The following is a 17,036-nucleotide window of genomic DNA, read 5'->3' as shown; positions in this document are numbered from 1 at the left end:
CCCACCCCTCAGCGGGTGCCCGCTAGGGGGCGCCGCAGTGCCCGCCGGGGGCCGGCCCCCGGCCCGGGCCCGGCGTCGGGGGGAAGCGTTTGCAGCCGCCTTCTGCGCAAAAAGGGCAGTGGTGAAACCCTTTCTGCGCCGTTTTGCCCCCTATTTATAGATCGGCTGAGGCTGGCGGTAATTTTACGCAGTCGTTTTAGTGGTACGAGTAATATTTGGGCCAGGATTTCTGCCTCCTGAACGATACTGACGAAATCTTAGTTCAGCAGTACGACACTGCGCATTTCTTCCAGAGTAAGGAATTATAAGGATATCATTATAGAGAAATAGTAATGCCAACAAATTTCTCCGGGTGGAGAAGTCTTTGGACCTGTCAAGCGCATCTAGCACTGACCTCCTTAGAACATCACTCTCGGCAGGTAAACAACACACAAAATACTGGCTAGACTTTAAAAACAAATGGATTTATAGGGATTACATTTTTCCAGAATATATTAATCTGTGAAGATTATGTTAGTTCATAATAAAACCAAGATTCAGGCTAGGTGTGGTCTCTCACCCCATATCAAAGATGTGGGACAAGGGCTGAGGAGGAATGGGTTCTTCACCTTCGTTTTCCCTGTCTCCTTGGGACTGCAGCTGTCAACACCATAGCTAGATGTTCAGAGGAGATCACCAGGTGGGGAGATCTCTGAGACCTGTGGTTCATCTGTGCCGTCAGCATTTCAAAACTATTTAGGCTTCAGTCGTCCATCAGAGCTGCTGCTTGTATCTGCCAGTGATCAGCAGCAAGAGGCAATGCCCACCCCACCATCTGGGCATCATGGTTTGGAGGGGAGAGGGAACTGCAGGAAACAGAGCTGAAGCTCAGGTCTCTCTTCAGGTGAGGGTAAGGGGAGAGCCACCTTGTGATTCTGTGAAGCATGATGGCTCTGTTTACTTATTCGGGATCTATCGCAATTACTATTAGCTAAAAATGTTAGTAACTTCCTAAGCAAAAGCAGAGACAGCAGAGCAAAAGCCAGTGACTGCCCTAAATACCTGTAGACCACACAGAGGCAAAATTTGAATGCCACTAAGTACCGGGAGATCTGAAACACTGAGGGGAGGCACATCCAAAGCGATGGGCCCAATGTAAGTGTTAAATCACCAGGGCTGGGTCATTTACTGCCTATGCTTCAGGTCAGGAGAAAATCCAATGGAAAAGGCAGAACTCCCTGGGCAGGGATCTTCCAGGAGAGGACAGGCCTGGGATGTAAGGCATTGGTCTTGGAACTGTGGCTGTGCTAGCTCAGGAGGTTACTGCTCCCCTGTGCTCGTCACTGCTGCTAGAGGCTGCTAAGGGTTAGCTGAGCTGTTTATGGGCTGGCCAAAAAAAACCCTACTATTTGAAGTGATTAACTGATCATCTTCTTCCCTGAAATGAAGTAGGAAGCCAGGCCGGTAGATCTGTGTAGGCACAACGGGTAACGAGCGGCAGTTGGTGGCAGTAACCTCTTCAACAGTGCAAGTACAGCCAGGAGAGAAAGAACTACCCCTTAAATGGCGAATAGCCTGCAGAAGGGCTCTTGTGTGGTTTTGTGTCCATCAGGACTATACCACAGCTGTATAGCCAGCTTCAGGTGTGCCCTATTGATATCGTGACAGTACGTTAAAACAGTTACAGAAGCCTCACTCAGTTCAGATGCTATGCAGCTGCCTTGTGTTACTTGTTGGGAGAGAGGCAGCATGGCCTTCAGCCTCAGCAGGAGAAAGGCTGGCAGAGATGGGCTTCCAAGTCTTTTCAGTCTTCCTGTATGACTTCAGCAAAGCATGTCCTTATGCCTCAATTTCTCAATCTGTAAAAGGGGAGTAGTTTTTAATCACCAAATGAGGCTGCTGTAAAGTTAAATTAATTACTGCAGGTAAAGAGGGTTACGTCCTTTGGAGGCAGGTGTTCAACAAAAGCAAAGATTTATTATTAAAGGAACATGATAGGTCCATTTGAACTTTGTTCAGGAGACCGCAGTATTTATCGATTAGTAGCTTTTGGCAGGGGGAGAAATTGTGCAGATGACCTCAGGGAAGTAAACTACAGGAAAGTGTGTGTGAAGGCATTCATGCTCTTGCTAACATTATTGTAAATCTTGATCCTTTAATAAAGCTGTGACCTTGGAGTTGACAACCAGTACGCCACAGAGCAATATATAGCATGGCACCAGCCTTGTAAATCTTATGTAGTTTTTGCCATTGACATAGACAACATATAAAGAGAAATCAGGCAGCTGAAGTTTATGAAACACATTTATTTGAAGGAAAGCATTTTAAATCAGACTTTTTAGATGAAATGAAACCAATGGCCCTGCCAACTTTTTATTCCTCCTGACAAAATGTGTTTGTGAAATGAAGTCTCAACAGTGAAAACTTGTAGAACTGCTCATATAATTTTGCCATTTGCAGGGGGCAACTGCCACTGCTAGATTTTAGATCACCTTTGCGCAGCTATTGTACAACTACTTTTTGTTTTGGTTGCTTTCTTGACAATGCTGCTGCTGCAACAACAGCACATCTCTGCCAACATGAAAAGCACAAGGTTTTGTTCTGTGGGAGCGATCAAAGATGGATGTGAGCAGAAAAGAAAAGAGAGAAAGCTGTGTAACTGCAGGGGGATCAGAAGGTGCGATGTACAAGGGGAAGGACATCTTTTGCTCTTACCAGGTGTATCTGTATCACTATCAACAAAGAACACTGGCAGTCACAGACAAAACAACACTCCTACAGTGGTAGCTTATTTCATACAAATAAAGTTGTCTATACATTTTTCAGATGTGCAAGAAACCATAAATCCAGTAACTTTTTCCCCATATTTTTGGCTACTTTGCTCTGGCAGACCAGAGTTGTTTGTGTTTTTTTTTTTAGTTACTCAAATGTTCCTACAAATTCCACCCTTTGGAGCAACACTGCCCATCTTTCTGACTGAGGAGTTTTCATTTCCAAGGACAGTTCTAAAAGAGAAAGGAAAGCAACTTTCCCAGGCACATGAAACATTGAATCTTTCTCTTCCCAAAAAGGAGCCACTTTCTGATTCTAAGAAAAACTAGTAAAGACCTAAAGTCTATGGGGAGTTTCCTTGTTAACATGTTACCATGTCATTAAAGCTACTTTATTCATTGTACATGCTTCTATGCAAGAACATGAATTTTCATTTCTTACAGATCAACTGCATCTTTGAAAGATACTATGTTATACTGTACATGTGAAAAACTGTACATACTTTTTTTAACTTACATAATAATAACAATACAGGTTAGTTAAAAGACACTGTCAATCTCTTGAACAGGTTTCTATTTTTTTATTATAAACATCATATTCACTTGCTATCCTTTCAGGATGGCTTTCACTTACAAATTTTGCTAATTTTGAGTCTCTTCCTGCACTGTAAATGGAAACTTGTGTGCAGTCCTTGACAGTAGGTAGTATGTCCGATACAGTTTTGAGGGGGGATTTGTTCCAATTTGGTCCTGTAGCATCTGAAGTGCTGTTGTCATCTACCTCCAGCACTGCATTGTCATCATCAATGTACACAAGACTGGCCTGCTCCTGGAAGGTAGCTGCAAACAAATAGGAGAGGCCGCTGTCAAAGCCAGTGTATCTGTACACTGGACCAGCAGCGAGTTCAGGACCATTGTACTATAGGCAGAGAAACTGACAATACTTTCTTTTACCCTTGCAAAAAAAAAAAAAACCAAACACATTTTTTAATGAAACTGAAATTTAATTAAAAAAAAATAATTTAAAACCAAAACAATGCTTAAGAAAAAAAAAATTACATCCATGCAGGTTACTAACACTCCATTAATTGCAACAGGCTAAATTTTAATGACCACATTCATCTACAGAACGTGTTCTTCCACTCTTCTGCAATAGTCTTTACGTGCTGTTTGGATGATTCACATGCACATATTCTAAGAATGACCTATCTAGAACTCTTTCATCAAAAACTGCAACAGTGTTTATGTCCTGAAAAAAAAAAAAAAAAAAAAGAGAAGCATATTTTATTGAATATCAAGATAGTAATTAATATGTTAATAGATTTAATTTTGACTGCTTGAGTTACCAGTTAACAAAATGCTGGTTTCAGTGGGTTTACATCCATGTTTAAAGTTTACTGCCTAACTTTCTATTCCTTAGTGGTAAACACTGCAACATAAAGCAAGAGAAATCATTGTGAAACTTGAAATAAATGAGAATGTCAAATGGAGAAACAGATTAATTCAGTGATTATGCAAAATCAAACAATGCTAATGCTCTTTAATAAAAGAGTCCAATTTGGTGATGCATGTTATGTTACTGTGTATAGAAATAAATACTCAAGTCTTAACTATGAACTTAACTTTATGAAGCTACATATGTGTGAGCTATCATTAAAGTGCTATCGTACATAAGTCTCTTTCCGCCATGTGTATGAATTATAGCTTCAAATTATTACGATGGTTCTTCACTTCTGCCCTCCATTTAGACAACATTTTCTTTAGTGCTTTTTCACCATTTGAAAAAAATAATGTTTTATATCTTTCTTTGGGATTTTGTCTGGATGAGTACCAAACATAAATCTAGGAAAGCACTAACTAATATTCTTGAGAAATTCTAACAGCATGTTAATGCTTGTGCTGCATTTTTTTATTTTACAGCCCACTCAGACAGCAAACAGCTGCAGCACCTTTCAGAAGTACAACTGTGTCATCTTAGGTTCTTATAGAATAAAAAAGGGTTGTTGAAACAACTTTCATTTAAAGTACGTACGCTTTCATTTGAGGCTCTCCAAGTCATTTATAAACATGAGTCAGATGCACAATACTTGTTAAGAAGTTAGTACCTTTCCCTTGTCCCACCATTAGACAGCAACAAAACTGAGGACAGAATCTGTAAGTTGGCACCTCTGAGTACCAGACTATGTTGTTTCTGTATGCATCTGCCACACTTTGTGACTTCATGGTGCAGTTATCTGCTCAGTTCTTTTCATCACTTCTTGACTGTAAAAGGTGTGGAAGATACACATAAAGAAATCAAGTCATTACTAGTCTTCACAACTGAGTGTATGTCTGAGTTGAAGATGCCTTATAAAATTTCTGCTGAAATAGCTTGGATCTCTCCCAGGTGTTAAACAACTAATTGAACACCACTATAAATAAATGGAAGGAAGTATTCAATTTTCATCTTGGAAGTCTTACAGAAGAAATATTATCAGTGTTTAAAAGAACAGAAATATGAAATAAGGGGATATGTTATGGCCAGCTGGCATTCCAAATGGATCCTCCTGGAAACTATGCTAAAGCACATGGAAAACAAGGAGGTGATTGGTGACAACCAACATAGCTTCACAAAGGGCAAATCACGCCCGACAAATTTGGTGGCCTTCTACGACAGGGTTACAGCAATGGTGGATAAGGGAACAGCAACTGACGTCATCTACCTGGACTTGTGCAAAGCATTTGACACTGTCCCACACAACCTCCTTGTCTCTAAATTAGAGAGACATGGATTTGACGGATGGACCACTCGGTGGATAAGGAATTGGCTGGATGGTCGCACTCAAAGAGTTGTGGTCAATGGCTCGATGTCTGAGTGGAGACCAGTAACAAGTGGTGTTCCTCAGAGGTCAGTATTGGGACTGGCGCTTTTTAACATGCTGGCAACATGGACAGTGGGATTGAGTGCACCCTCAGCACATTTGCCACCAACACCAAGCTGTGTGGTGCAGTCAACACACTGGAAGGAAGGGACGCCATCCAGAGGGACCTCGACAGGCTTGAGAGATGGGCCCATATGAACCTCATGAAGTTCACCAAGGCCAAGTGCAAGGTCCTGCACATTGGCTGGGGCAAGCCCAAGCACAAATACAGGCTAGGCAATGAGTAGATTGAGAGCAGCCCTGCAGAGAAGGACTTGGGGGTGTTGATTGATGAGAAGCTCAACACGATCTGGCAACGTGTGCTCACAGCCCAGAAAGCCAGCATATCCTGGGCTGCATCAAAAGCAGCATGACCAGCAGGTCAAGCAGGTGATTCTCACCCTCTACTTCGCTCTCGTGAGACCCCACCTGGAGTACTGCGTTCAGCTCTGGGGGCCCCAACATAACAAGGACATGGACCCATTGGAGCAAGTCCAGAGGAGGGCCACAAAGATGATCAGAGGGCTGGAGCACCTCTCCTATGAAGACAGGCTGAGGCAGCTGGGGTTGTTGAGCCTGGAGAAGAGAAGTCTCCAGGGAGACATTATAGCAACCTTCCAGTACCTAAAGAAGGTAAAGTACACTGTTGGCCAGTTTGGGTCAGGTGCCCTGGCTGGGCATGAGAAGCTGAAAAATCCTTGACTATAGTCTAAACACTACTGAGCAACAACTGAAAACATCAGTGTTATCAACATTCTTCACATACTGAACTCAAAACATAGCCCTGTACCAGCTACTAGGAAGACAGTTAACTTCATCCCAGCTGAAACCAGGACAGCCTACAAGAAACCTGGAGAGGGACTTTTTACAAGGGCATGTAGTGGTAGGACAAGGGGTGATGGCTTTAAACTGGACGAGTGTAGATGTATGTCGGATGTAAGGAAGGAGTTCTTTATTGTGAGGGTGGTGAGGCACTGGAACAGGTTGCCCAGAGAGGTTGTGGATGCCCCATCCCTGGAAGTGTTCCAGGCCAGGCTGGATGGGGCTTTGAGCAGCCTGTTCTAGTGGAAGGTTTCCCTGCCCATGGCAGGGGGGTTGGAACTAGATGATCTTTAAGGTCCCTTCCAACTCAAACTATTCTATGATTATTTTAGCAAGACAAATACTGCTAGGCACAGAGCACTCTCAGATCATCTGTCAGTTATGCTAATCCCTGCTGTGTAATTCGTGTCTGCAGACATCCCAAGGACTGTCAACCTATGTAGGTCTGATGGTTAAGATATTCTCTCCTATTGGCTACAAGAGAAGTCAGGCAAAAGCATTTGTTTTATCCAATAAAAAATGTGTTTATCATCCATACAATTTATGTATCCATTTTTTTATCATTCAAAAAATAAACTAATAACAAATATTCAATTTGTTTATCATCCAAGCCACTGTTTGGATGATAAAGTGCTACAGGAAACACACAGGATTTCTCTGGTCATCAATAACAAATTAATTTATCTGTGTGCTTACAACAGAAGTGCCTAAAACACTTCATCAAAAGAAAAGCTGAATTACTTCCTGTAGGTTCTCTGTATAATATAAAAGTTGCAGTTGCTGCAACATTTATTTCTTCAACCAGTATCATGAGAACACTGTGTGTATGCTAAAAAAGTGAATATCGTGGAATACACCATGTGTGAATATACTATGCGTAGACTAAAAACAGCTTTGTGACATGTTATGGTAGTGAACATTATGATACAACACACCAAAAAATCCTGTGCCTTTCTTAGAACTAGAAGTCTGATGTGTTTATTCTAAGTCTGAAATAAAAAGGTTGAAACAGCTGTGTCAAATCACTTTTTCAGGTACTCCTGAAATCCTGAAACAGTTACTCCAAAGTTATTTCAGAATTAAAGGGAAGGGTCAGTGTGTCAGTAGCAAACAATGAAGTGCACCTCTCAGCATGTTCTCTCTCTTTGCTTTGTATTAACAATGTGGTGTCTACAGTTTATAAACCAGCTAAAGCAGTTATGAATCCAGCATGACTTAAAAGATCACATTTCATTTCCCTGCTTATACTTTTTACATTATTTGTAGGCAAACAGTTCTGAATATTGTTTTTTACATTAGGTTTCAAAGAAGTGTGCAACAGAGGCTGTACAATGCATATTACTCACAAGTCTCTCAGGATCAGCTTGTATATGCAACTCCGAATTGAGCAAAGGATTTAATAATTTTCTAAGTTTAAGGCTTAACTCTGCCCTAGAAGCTATACAATACAGCTATTAATTTGCTGAGTGAAAAAATAAGAGCTTATAGACTGATAGGTGTCATAAAAATTATTGACAATCATTTCAGTTGACCAAAGTAAATACAGAGTCTAATCTGAAAAAATACAAAATTGGCAAAATATTATATATTAAAGCATTAACTCAGATAAAGGTGAACACGGTATACACTCTGAGTGAATGCTTCCTTTAACTTACTCGGAGCTCTGGCTCCATGGTAACTTACTAATATGATTATGGTTAAAGTGGTGAAAACTAACCTGCAATGCAAAAGGGAATGGAGCGGGTTTCCCCCATCCCACTCACTGGGGGAAACAGCAGCATTGGTTGATTTGTCTACAAGTCCTTCAGTCTGTAACCTCTTGAAAACACCTCTTCTACAAGATGCAAGAATCACAGTCTAAAATGCCTTGGCAAATAACCGTCAGGGAATAAGGTATGCTTGTCAAGATCTGAGTCTACACCCTATGGACTTCAGTCCTACAAACAGGGTCACAGTAAGACCTCACAGCCTCCATGGACTTTCAGAATGAAGCTTTATGTATTTTTTTCTGAAGTTATCTTACCTTCAAAAATAAAAATTAAAAACCCCACTATGACAGACTCCTATATAAGGCCACATATAAGCAGTTCTCAAATTATAACCTCAGAACCCAGATGAGAATACACAGCAAATGCTGCACATAAATCTGAGTTAGGGCAGTAGAGATAGCACATGTGGGATTTAAAAGCAGGCAAGTCACTGAACCTAATAATGCTCATTGGCTTGGCTGTAAGTAACTGTTTGTTGTATCCATCATAAGACTTCCTACACCATTTTCAGTGCTCCTGCCAGCACTCATAATGATAGGAGTGCTAATATTTTAAATATTATGTGCATACATGCTTGTCTGTGAGAGATGGTTAGAGGGAATGAATATAGGTATGTCTGTCCTCCACTGTCAAAACCAATTAAACAATTAATGTATTTTCTCTTTGTCTATTATTTTCTATCAGCAATGCTTGCTAGAATTAATCAGTTTAACATGTGAATTCAGTAAAATATATACTTCTGTACATTACCGCTGCTCTCCTTTCTGATCTGTGGTAAGCGAGACAGTGGTCCATTAGCTCATCCTCATCTACTTCTCACTGGGAATAAGGACAGGAATATCTGGGAATAAGAGTTAGTGTATTGTTAGTGAATGCAGATATGACTGATACATTTTTAGTACTACAAGCAATAAAAGAAGTATTTAGATTTCTTTGGCCAGATATCATTAGTAGCTTCTTTTGCCATAGCTAAAACGTGGCATGGGTGTATGACATGTACCTGGGTGCGATGTATGCTCTGCTGGCAAAAGGTCAGCCTTGCTAATGGACACTGCAAGCACTGCACAGAACTGTGCCAGCATGTCAGGATATTGATCCAGAAAAGCACTCTTAACATAACTATGACCTTAGAGAAGAACAGATGAAAATACTGAACACTACAACTATAGACATTTGATAAAAGCATCACTTAATTGCTGTGATACACTTGGACCATGTGTGACCAAACTACCAATTCTCAGGAGCCCTCATTAAGTATCGACACTTGCTCACAGAGGATTCCTACTTAGTTTTCAGTACAGAGTATGGTCTTGTTGCATGGTGGAGACACTGTTTTCAGGTCAGTGTGATTTTCAGTTGTGTGTAGATAAATGTTCAAGTTTTTCTGAGCATCAGAAGAACAATAACTGATAAGGAGGTAAAGTCGTCTGAACAAGCAACCTGAATAATGTGTCATTTAGGAATTCAAATAGAAAAGAGTATAGGGACTTTAAATTACCTAAATAAAAAAGCATTTTAATAATGATATCAAAATAGCTCCTAATCATTAATGGACAAAACTAAAGGCCATTGGACTTCAAGACCTCAGTCATTCTAGAATTGGTACACACCTAATCAATTGCTCTAACAGGTCCTGCCCTGAAAGAGAATGAAAGGGACAAAGAATTTGAAATTTTGACATGTAACACACATTCTGTAAATATATATATTCTCTCTAAATACTGTAAGTATGTAAATAAGAAAAGCTGTCAGTCTTCTTAATGCAAAACTATTTCTGAAGAACAAATTATTAGAAGAGAGGCAATTGCATTTAGATTATTATTAGTCTTATTCATTCGGTAAATAACCAACATTTTCAAGGAGTCTTATTTGAAAGTAAATATAATTCTCCCCCAAGAAAAATAGCAAAAACTGCTGACTTGTCAAAATACAGTTGCTTCTACAAAACAGGTCACATGGAGCTAAATTCTATCAAAATCATATTAACTGCAAGTAAAATACATTATTTTCTAGTCACACACACACAAAAAATTAGCACCCATTTTAAGTACTATTTGAGTATTATGATTTTAAAATATTAGTAAAGGATTCATGGTGAATTCTGTGAAACAGAAACAAGTTCCAATTAGGTAAAAAAAAAAATATCAGAGAATTCTTCTACCAGTTTGACTTTGCTATGTTGGGATAACAATTGCTATGTTGGGATAACAAACTCAAAAGTGTTTTTACAATGTCATCAACCCTGAGGTCTACCTTTGTTACAGCATCTCCAAGCTCCTGTACAGGTCCATATTTTTCTATATATTTTTCACAAGTTTTTAATGAGCCCTCATTTCACTCAGACATACCTAAGCAATGAGAAGCAGCAGCTTGTTATGTTTTATACCATGACACATTCACACTAATAGATCACTCTGAATATTTTCTATTTCAAAGCCTTATTACAACATTGTGGCTATACCTAGGGAAGAATATGCTTCTCCTTCAACTACTGGCTCAGTTCTTCAAGCATTTTGTTACTGCTTCAGTATTGCTTTAATACATTTTATAATAACAAAATTCAGCTTAAGAGACTAAAGTCAATTTGAGTGAAATAACTATTGATTCGTGGTGATTTTATTTGTCCCTTACATTGGCCCTTAATATTTTGGAATGAAATTTGGGATGCAAAAGGGAAACATTTCTAGTTTGGTGAGGGGGACCCTCCCAGTTCATATCTTGCTCTGTTTTTAATGGCAAAAATCTAGACCAACTCTGTTAAAAACAAAAATACTCCAACACGAGGGCCTGATTCTGATCTCAATGAAGTCGTCAGCAAAACTTTTTTATAGATTCATTAAGGATAAGAATTGAGTTTTATATTGCTGCTGCTACTGGCTGTCCTATTTCCTTTAACTCAGAACTTCTCAATTACAAACCTGGTGAAACACAGTCATGAAGTATTTTCTATGACGAGAAAGAATATGAAATTCTACGAAATCACCAAGTTGAGATATTAAAATATTATCTGCACAGAAACAGTGCAGAGACATTAGTATTACTTAAGGTTATTCTATATTCTTAACCTTTGAACACTGATGACTGGTTCTGGTGAATCTTGGTGAAGAAATTTAATATAACCCTGTCCCAGATGTCTGTGCCATGGCTCCACTACAAATGATCATCCTGACTGCAGATGCAGCAGAATGAAACCTGCTCATGCCACAGTCACTTAATTGCAATTTCCACTCCCCCAGTGGAAACTGCAAATGCAATTAGGTTTATACTAACACAGTAATCCATGCATTGGCGTGACTGAGACACTGCAAGAGCACTTGCCAAGGGTAGTCTGCCAAATATCAGAAACAACATACAAAGGTATCTTGATGCTATAATGCATTAAATGCACTCTCCTTTTCAACATACCTTAGTGGCTTCACTGATGGCTTTACACAAGAAATACACCCAACATTTTCTGCAGCCATAAGAAAGATTATAAACCCCTGCAAATATCCATAATCAGGTCACTTCTTGTGCTCTGCCACTGAACAGCAAAAAGCAGTACTTAAGCTCTACTAAGTATTGAGAAGCCTAGCTAAGACATACATAGCTCAGCACTTAACATACCTGTTACAATTAGGTTCCTTCTGGAAAACCCAATTTAAAACAAATATTAAAATTAAATTCAATATTTAGCTACTGTTAATATCAAGGTTTTGTGGTTCATGCATTTCATTGTTAGTTTTAATCAGATCTTTCCCAAACAGAAAATCCATGGCAAAAAGGTAAAGAACCAAAAGCGTTAATAACAAAAACTTTTTTGCTGCTTTTCTTATGTTGTCTGTAATTCCCCACAACCCTGAAATAGCAGTCTTTCTGAAGTTCACACATTTACTTGCTTGTTTACATTTTATGGCATTTTCACACTGCTGCTGCTAGACAAGAAAGATTTAAGGGTACTCTTTTGCAGTTAGCAAGACAGGAGAAATTATAAAAGCCAGATGTGAGTCTGTTTGGAGAAAAAATAACAGGGAGTCAGATCTAAGCTGTACAATCTCCTCCCACAAAACAACACAGGTATAAAAATATAAGGGGAGAGCAGGACTGAAGAGCATTATACAGAAAGAGGCACAGAGTAAATATTGACAAACATGGGAGAAAATACTTGGTTTTATACAAATTTTCAAGTAAACATATATTAAGTCAATCTTGGTTAACTGTTTTTCCTATTGATATATGCCCTGTCCTCCACCACAAAGTTCTGTTTACCTTTTGCTCTGTACTTTGTTTTGATGAAACATGATTAAGTGATTAACATGTTCCAGTTCAAACAGTAGCATTTAAAACTTTGTTTGCATGTGAGTAAGTGATGTTTCAAAGGCTTTATTTAGATTTAAGGAAAAAAGCTCAGTTTAGGTAGCTTTACCAAAGAAGGGGGTGGAGTGTTTAAAAAAAAAAAACCAAAAAAAAACCAAACCCAAACTTTGTCCTGTAGTTTAACAGATGCAACTGTGGCCAGGATTTTTCTAATTAGACAATCGCAGTATATATATTAAAAAAAAAAAAAGTGATTTATCCTTTCTGCAGCCAAAGCCAACATAGGAAGTCAAGAAGATTCAGCTCCCATAGGTTTAGGCTTGACCTTAATATTTGCAATGGCACTGTTTTAGAGCTCTTTTAGATATGGAACTTGATAAATCACAAAAATTTATTCTTCCATCATCATGCTAGTGGAGTTTCTCTGTTTAGACATGCCCTTAAAAAGGCATCATAATAGTGTTAGTTCTCGTGCATGGATACATCTCTGGAATTATTTAGTAGTTAGTGTTCAAGGCTGCAAACCTGCATTTCACATTCTGTGCAGTTTCAGTATGTGCTCTCCATCTTCTTGGCAATATCAGTGGCTGGAGTTCCTTCAGAAGAAAGATAAGCACAGCAGTAAGGGCATGTCCACACATTATTCTTTAAGCTTGCAGAAATACAGGAATGACAGAATCTATCCATACAGAGAAACAAAACCAAATGTGATCATCCCCCCAAAACATGCTTCAAATAAGGCAAGGTATATAAAAAACAATCAAAATTTTGCACCACATCACATCTCTGGTGTAACATTGCAGGATATTTGTTGTTCTTAGGATATACTGTTAAGATTGTGGGTATTGTTCTGCAGCCCTACCTGTGTTAAGCAGAGCACTGAAAACAGACAAGCTGAGCTTCCTGGTAGCACTGAAACACATGTGACTGTGAGGACTCATTTCAGAGCAGAAGTGAGGAACCCATCCCCCGTGGGCCAGGCAAAGCCTGCAGTCCATGATTTCAATACCTGCCATCACAGCAAAGATTATTTCATATTTGTAGTGTTGCTGCTGGACAATGTCACAAATACGCATACTGATAGCTCACTGTAAGTCTTCCTGAGCCCATAAACAGAAGAATACTCCACTCTGCTCCTATGAGTGACAACCATCCCAGTTGTTAAAATGAGGGAATTTCTCCAATAGGTGATGACGTCAGGAGTTGGAGAATTACACTGTGAAGGTTTTAGGCAGCAGTCATGGCGGAAGCATTAGGCTGTTGGGTGGTAAGTGGTGCTCTGATGTAGCCATCTCAGGGTTTGGATTTAGGTAAAGGCATACATACTTCTGGGAGCGTCTTAGCCGCTTCACTTCTCTGGTTTTAGTAACAAAAGCAAATTGGATTAGTGGTCACTGCAGCTGCTTTTGAAAGCTTTTTGTCAGTTATGGATATGATGGGTAAGCTTTGGTCAATCTTCCTGTAGAGATGCAAAACATTACTACCCTTCACTATCCGAGCAGCACTGCAAAGTCCCAGTGCTAATGGGACAGAAAAGGGCCTTTCTTTGCATCAGATTATTGCTCCCCATCATGTCAAGATAGGGGTCTGAAGGGTAGAGTGACAGCCTGGGGCTGCAAGGAAGGACAAAAGAAAGGATGCACACTGACTGACAGCCCCTCCGGCTTTGGAAGAGCTAGAAGCTGTTGTGCCAGACTGCAACCGGCAGCGAGCACATTGCTCAGCCTGGGTGAGCATACAGACAGCAAACACATAAGGATGAGGAGGTGGCAAGAGTCCTTGCTCCTCTACAATAAATTTGCATTTGTGGCCTTCTGCTAAGTCTCACAGCCCTGCAGCAGAAGTGTCAGGAGCAAACTTGTGTCTGCAATCCCAGCTGCATGAATGCAAAATTTCACTTAAATAAACTGCTGACTTGGCACTCAAACAGGTAAAGATCAGGAATATCTTTTCTTTTGCCAGTTCTGCCTGGATTTAAATGCAGTAGCTTCTAGAAGAGAGGCACCTGAAACCATAAACGACTGTGGTCAAACCAGCTAGTACTGGTGGTCATGCTGTGCCAATTTTGGATGTTGCCACTCGCACCCTCCTGTGCTGCCCCCCTGTTGATTACCCACCTTTCCTTCTGTCTCCTCTCCCAACCCTCCAGCCCAGCAGAAGGTATCGTGCTTATCTCTCAGATACTTCTCCTCAGTTTGGCATTTTAGTGCCAATCCACCCGCTTTCCCAGCTGCTAAAATGCTAGCCTTTGCACCAGAGCTGCTAAGCCACGAGTCCACATTGCCCCCACCAGCTCTGCTATGCAGATAGCAACTCCAGCAGAGGAGTGGAGTTGGAAGCTGAGGCAAAACCTTCTTAAACCACTGTGAAACAACTTGTCAAGCCTCCCTTGCCAGTGCACCCTCCAACAGCATTTCTAACATACTTAACAGCCTGTGACCGACCTATAGGAGGACTTAAGATGTAATGTCTTCTTTGGAAGCCTTCTTCATATATAGCTCCACGGAGCCATGTAAAATACAATCAAAGCCTAAATCTGACAGAAGGTGGTATTTTGCAGTTACTTTACAGAAGTATAAATGATTACACTAAGTGCAAAGAGAGTACAGCCAAGACCCAACATGCTCCTTGTCCAAGAATAAACTCCAAATTGTTACACATGGTTTGCCCTCGGGCAGGTTTAACTTAGATTATTCCTGTACTTTAGACAGGGTTGAAAGGGTTTCTTTGTTTCTCTCACAAACAGAAGAGTCTCCTATAAATAACCTCATACAAGGTTCACACGTGCTGTCTGAGAGCTTTCCACTTTTAATGTCACAAAACATAAAATCAGATTGCCCTTTGCCAGTTTGTTCACCCTTCCCCTAAAACTCTCAGTAGCAGGAAAAAAAAAAAGAGATAATATAAAGGTACAAGGATTGGTGAAGTACAACTACACCCATGCATTGTACGTAAAGTCTTTTGCTATTAGTCAGTGATTCATTCTATTGACTATAAAAACAATTTGCAAGAATTTCAGGTTCAACAACAACCCCCCCTCCCCTTAACTCAATTTATCACTCTGCTTTATTTGCTCAGTCCATACCTAAACAGGTAAAACAAACAAATACAACTTAAAAGAGTTCAGGTAGATGAAATAAATCCTAATCATCTCGGGATATTGACCTGACATATAAACATTGCGAAAGCCCTACTTTTTTCCCTTTCCGTTTAGCATCCAAACAACTGCCTCAAGTCTCTAATTAGAGGCTGCATAACATCTCAAATGCAACAAAAGCCAACACATTCATTCCTGAAGATACTGAGGGTGCTGTAAAACAGTTGCATTTTTAGACATACATACATGTGTACAACTCAGCTCAGGAGCCCATCATTTTCTATGAACTGTGACTTGGAATAAATAATAGAAACAAGCCTTGCCAGGTGACTAGCAGAAAAGGCACAGTTGCTTAGCTGGATTTCTGTTGAGAAGGAACTCTGCAAAGTTGCCTACAGTTTCTGAGGCCAACAAGTGGTCCTGAAAACTAAGAAGGGGGTCAGAAACATGCTAGGAAGCCCTTTGTCCTTCCCCCCCCCCCCCTTTCTTTTTTTATTTTTCCAAAATTATTCCTAAACACTGGCTTCAGCCATACTTCCGACTGCTGTTATCACTAGAAAGATGCCACATTTGTAAAGGGAGTCACTGCAGATGGTTCTTGCATTTTACACCTGTATAGATCACTCTGACTCTATACTCCGATTATAGCTCACACTGAATTTGTGATGAAGACAACCACTTGGAATTTGAACCAGAAGCGCACGCTCACTCTTGAACTGCTAGTTTCACACATTGATTTTTTTTAAGTGGTCCAGAATAGCTGGCCTTATCCTAGAGCAGCTATCCCGAAACTGATTTTCTGGCATATCCTCATGGTAAGCAAATTTAGCTGGGATGAATTGAGACATATTTCTAAGTATTTAACACACAAAAAAACCCCCCAAAACCAACAGAGCACAGATGTCACAACCTCTCTGTACAGTCAGCAGAGAAACAGGCACAACTTACCCAAGGTAATTCAGTCTTAAACAGGCTAACTCCGGAGCCGCGTCACCTGTGCCCACCGCCTGCGGAGGCAGGTGAACCCAGTGCTGCTGCTCCACCCTTACCTGCATGGAAACCACTGGTGAAAATGGGTTATTTTCAGTCAGTTCGAAGCGGACTCCCCGCACCCGCGCGAACCCCGTGTGTCCGCCCCCCAAACCTCCCCCACTGCCAGACCCCCACACGCCGACCTCCCGCCTGCCTCCGTCCCAGGGGCCCCAGGGGCTCTCCGCCGGCGGCAGACAGCCCGGGGCCAGGCAGCGGAAAGACCCTTTGCCCGGCCTGGGCGGGCCGGTTCCGCCGCGGGGCTCCGCCGCCGGCCGCGGGCACTTACACGCTTCCCCAGGGCGTCCGCTCGGGGTGTGCAGCAGCTGCAGGCAGGCGGCGCACTCGAAGGAGGCCGAGGCCGGCTGCCCCG

The 17,036-nt window shown here is 40.9% G+C and overlaps 1 protein-coding gene across 1 annotated transcript in view; it reads right to left on the bottom strand.

Moving 5' to 3' along the window:
* Positions 1–5,056: 5,056 nt before the first annotated feature.
* Positions 5,057–17,036, bottom strand: part of RNF125 (ring finger protein 125, E3 ubiquitin protein ligase) — a 13,072-nt gene continuing 1,092 nt past the window's right edge. The window contains 7 exon segments of the mRNA XM_010574415.1: positions 5,057–5,161; positions 8,992–9,082; positions 9,294–9,301; positions 10,495–10,562; positions 10,565–10,589; positions 13,063–13,216; positions 16,583–17,028. Coding sequence (XP_010572717.1) covers positions 5,057–5,161; positions 8,992–9,082; positions 9,294–9,301; positions 10,495–10,562; positions 10,565–10,589; positions 13,063–13,216; positions 16,583–17,028 — 897 coding nt within the window.

The sequence above is a fragment of the Haliaeetus leucocephalus genome, unplaced genomic scaffold (assembly GCF_000737465.1).
Source record: "Haliaeetus leucocephalus isolate CR32 unplaced genomic scaffold, Haliaeetus_leucocephalus-4.0 Scaffold428, whole genome shotgun sequence".
NCBI classification, from domain to species: Eukaryota; Metazoa; Chordata; class Aves; order Accipitriformes; family Accipitridae; genus Haliaeetus; species Haliaeetus leucocephalus.
Note: the sequence above shows the minus strand (reverse complement) of the source record. Positions and strands in the feature narration are given on the sequence as shown.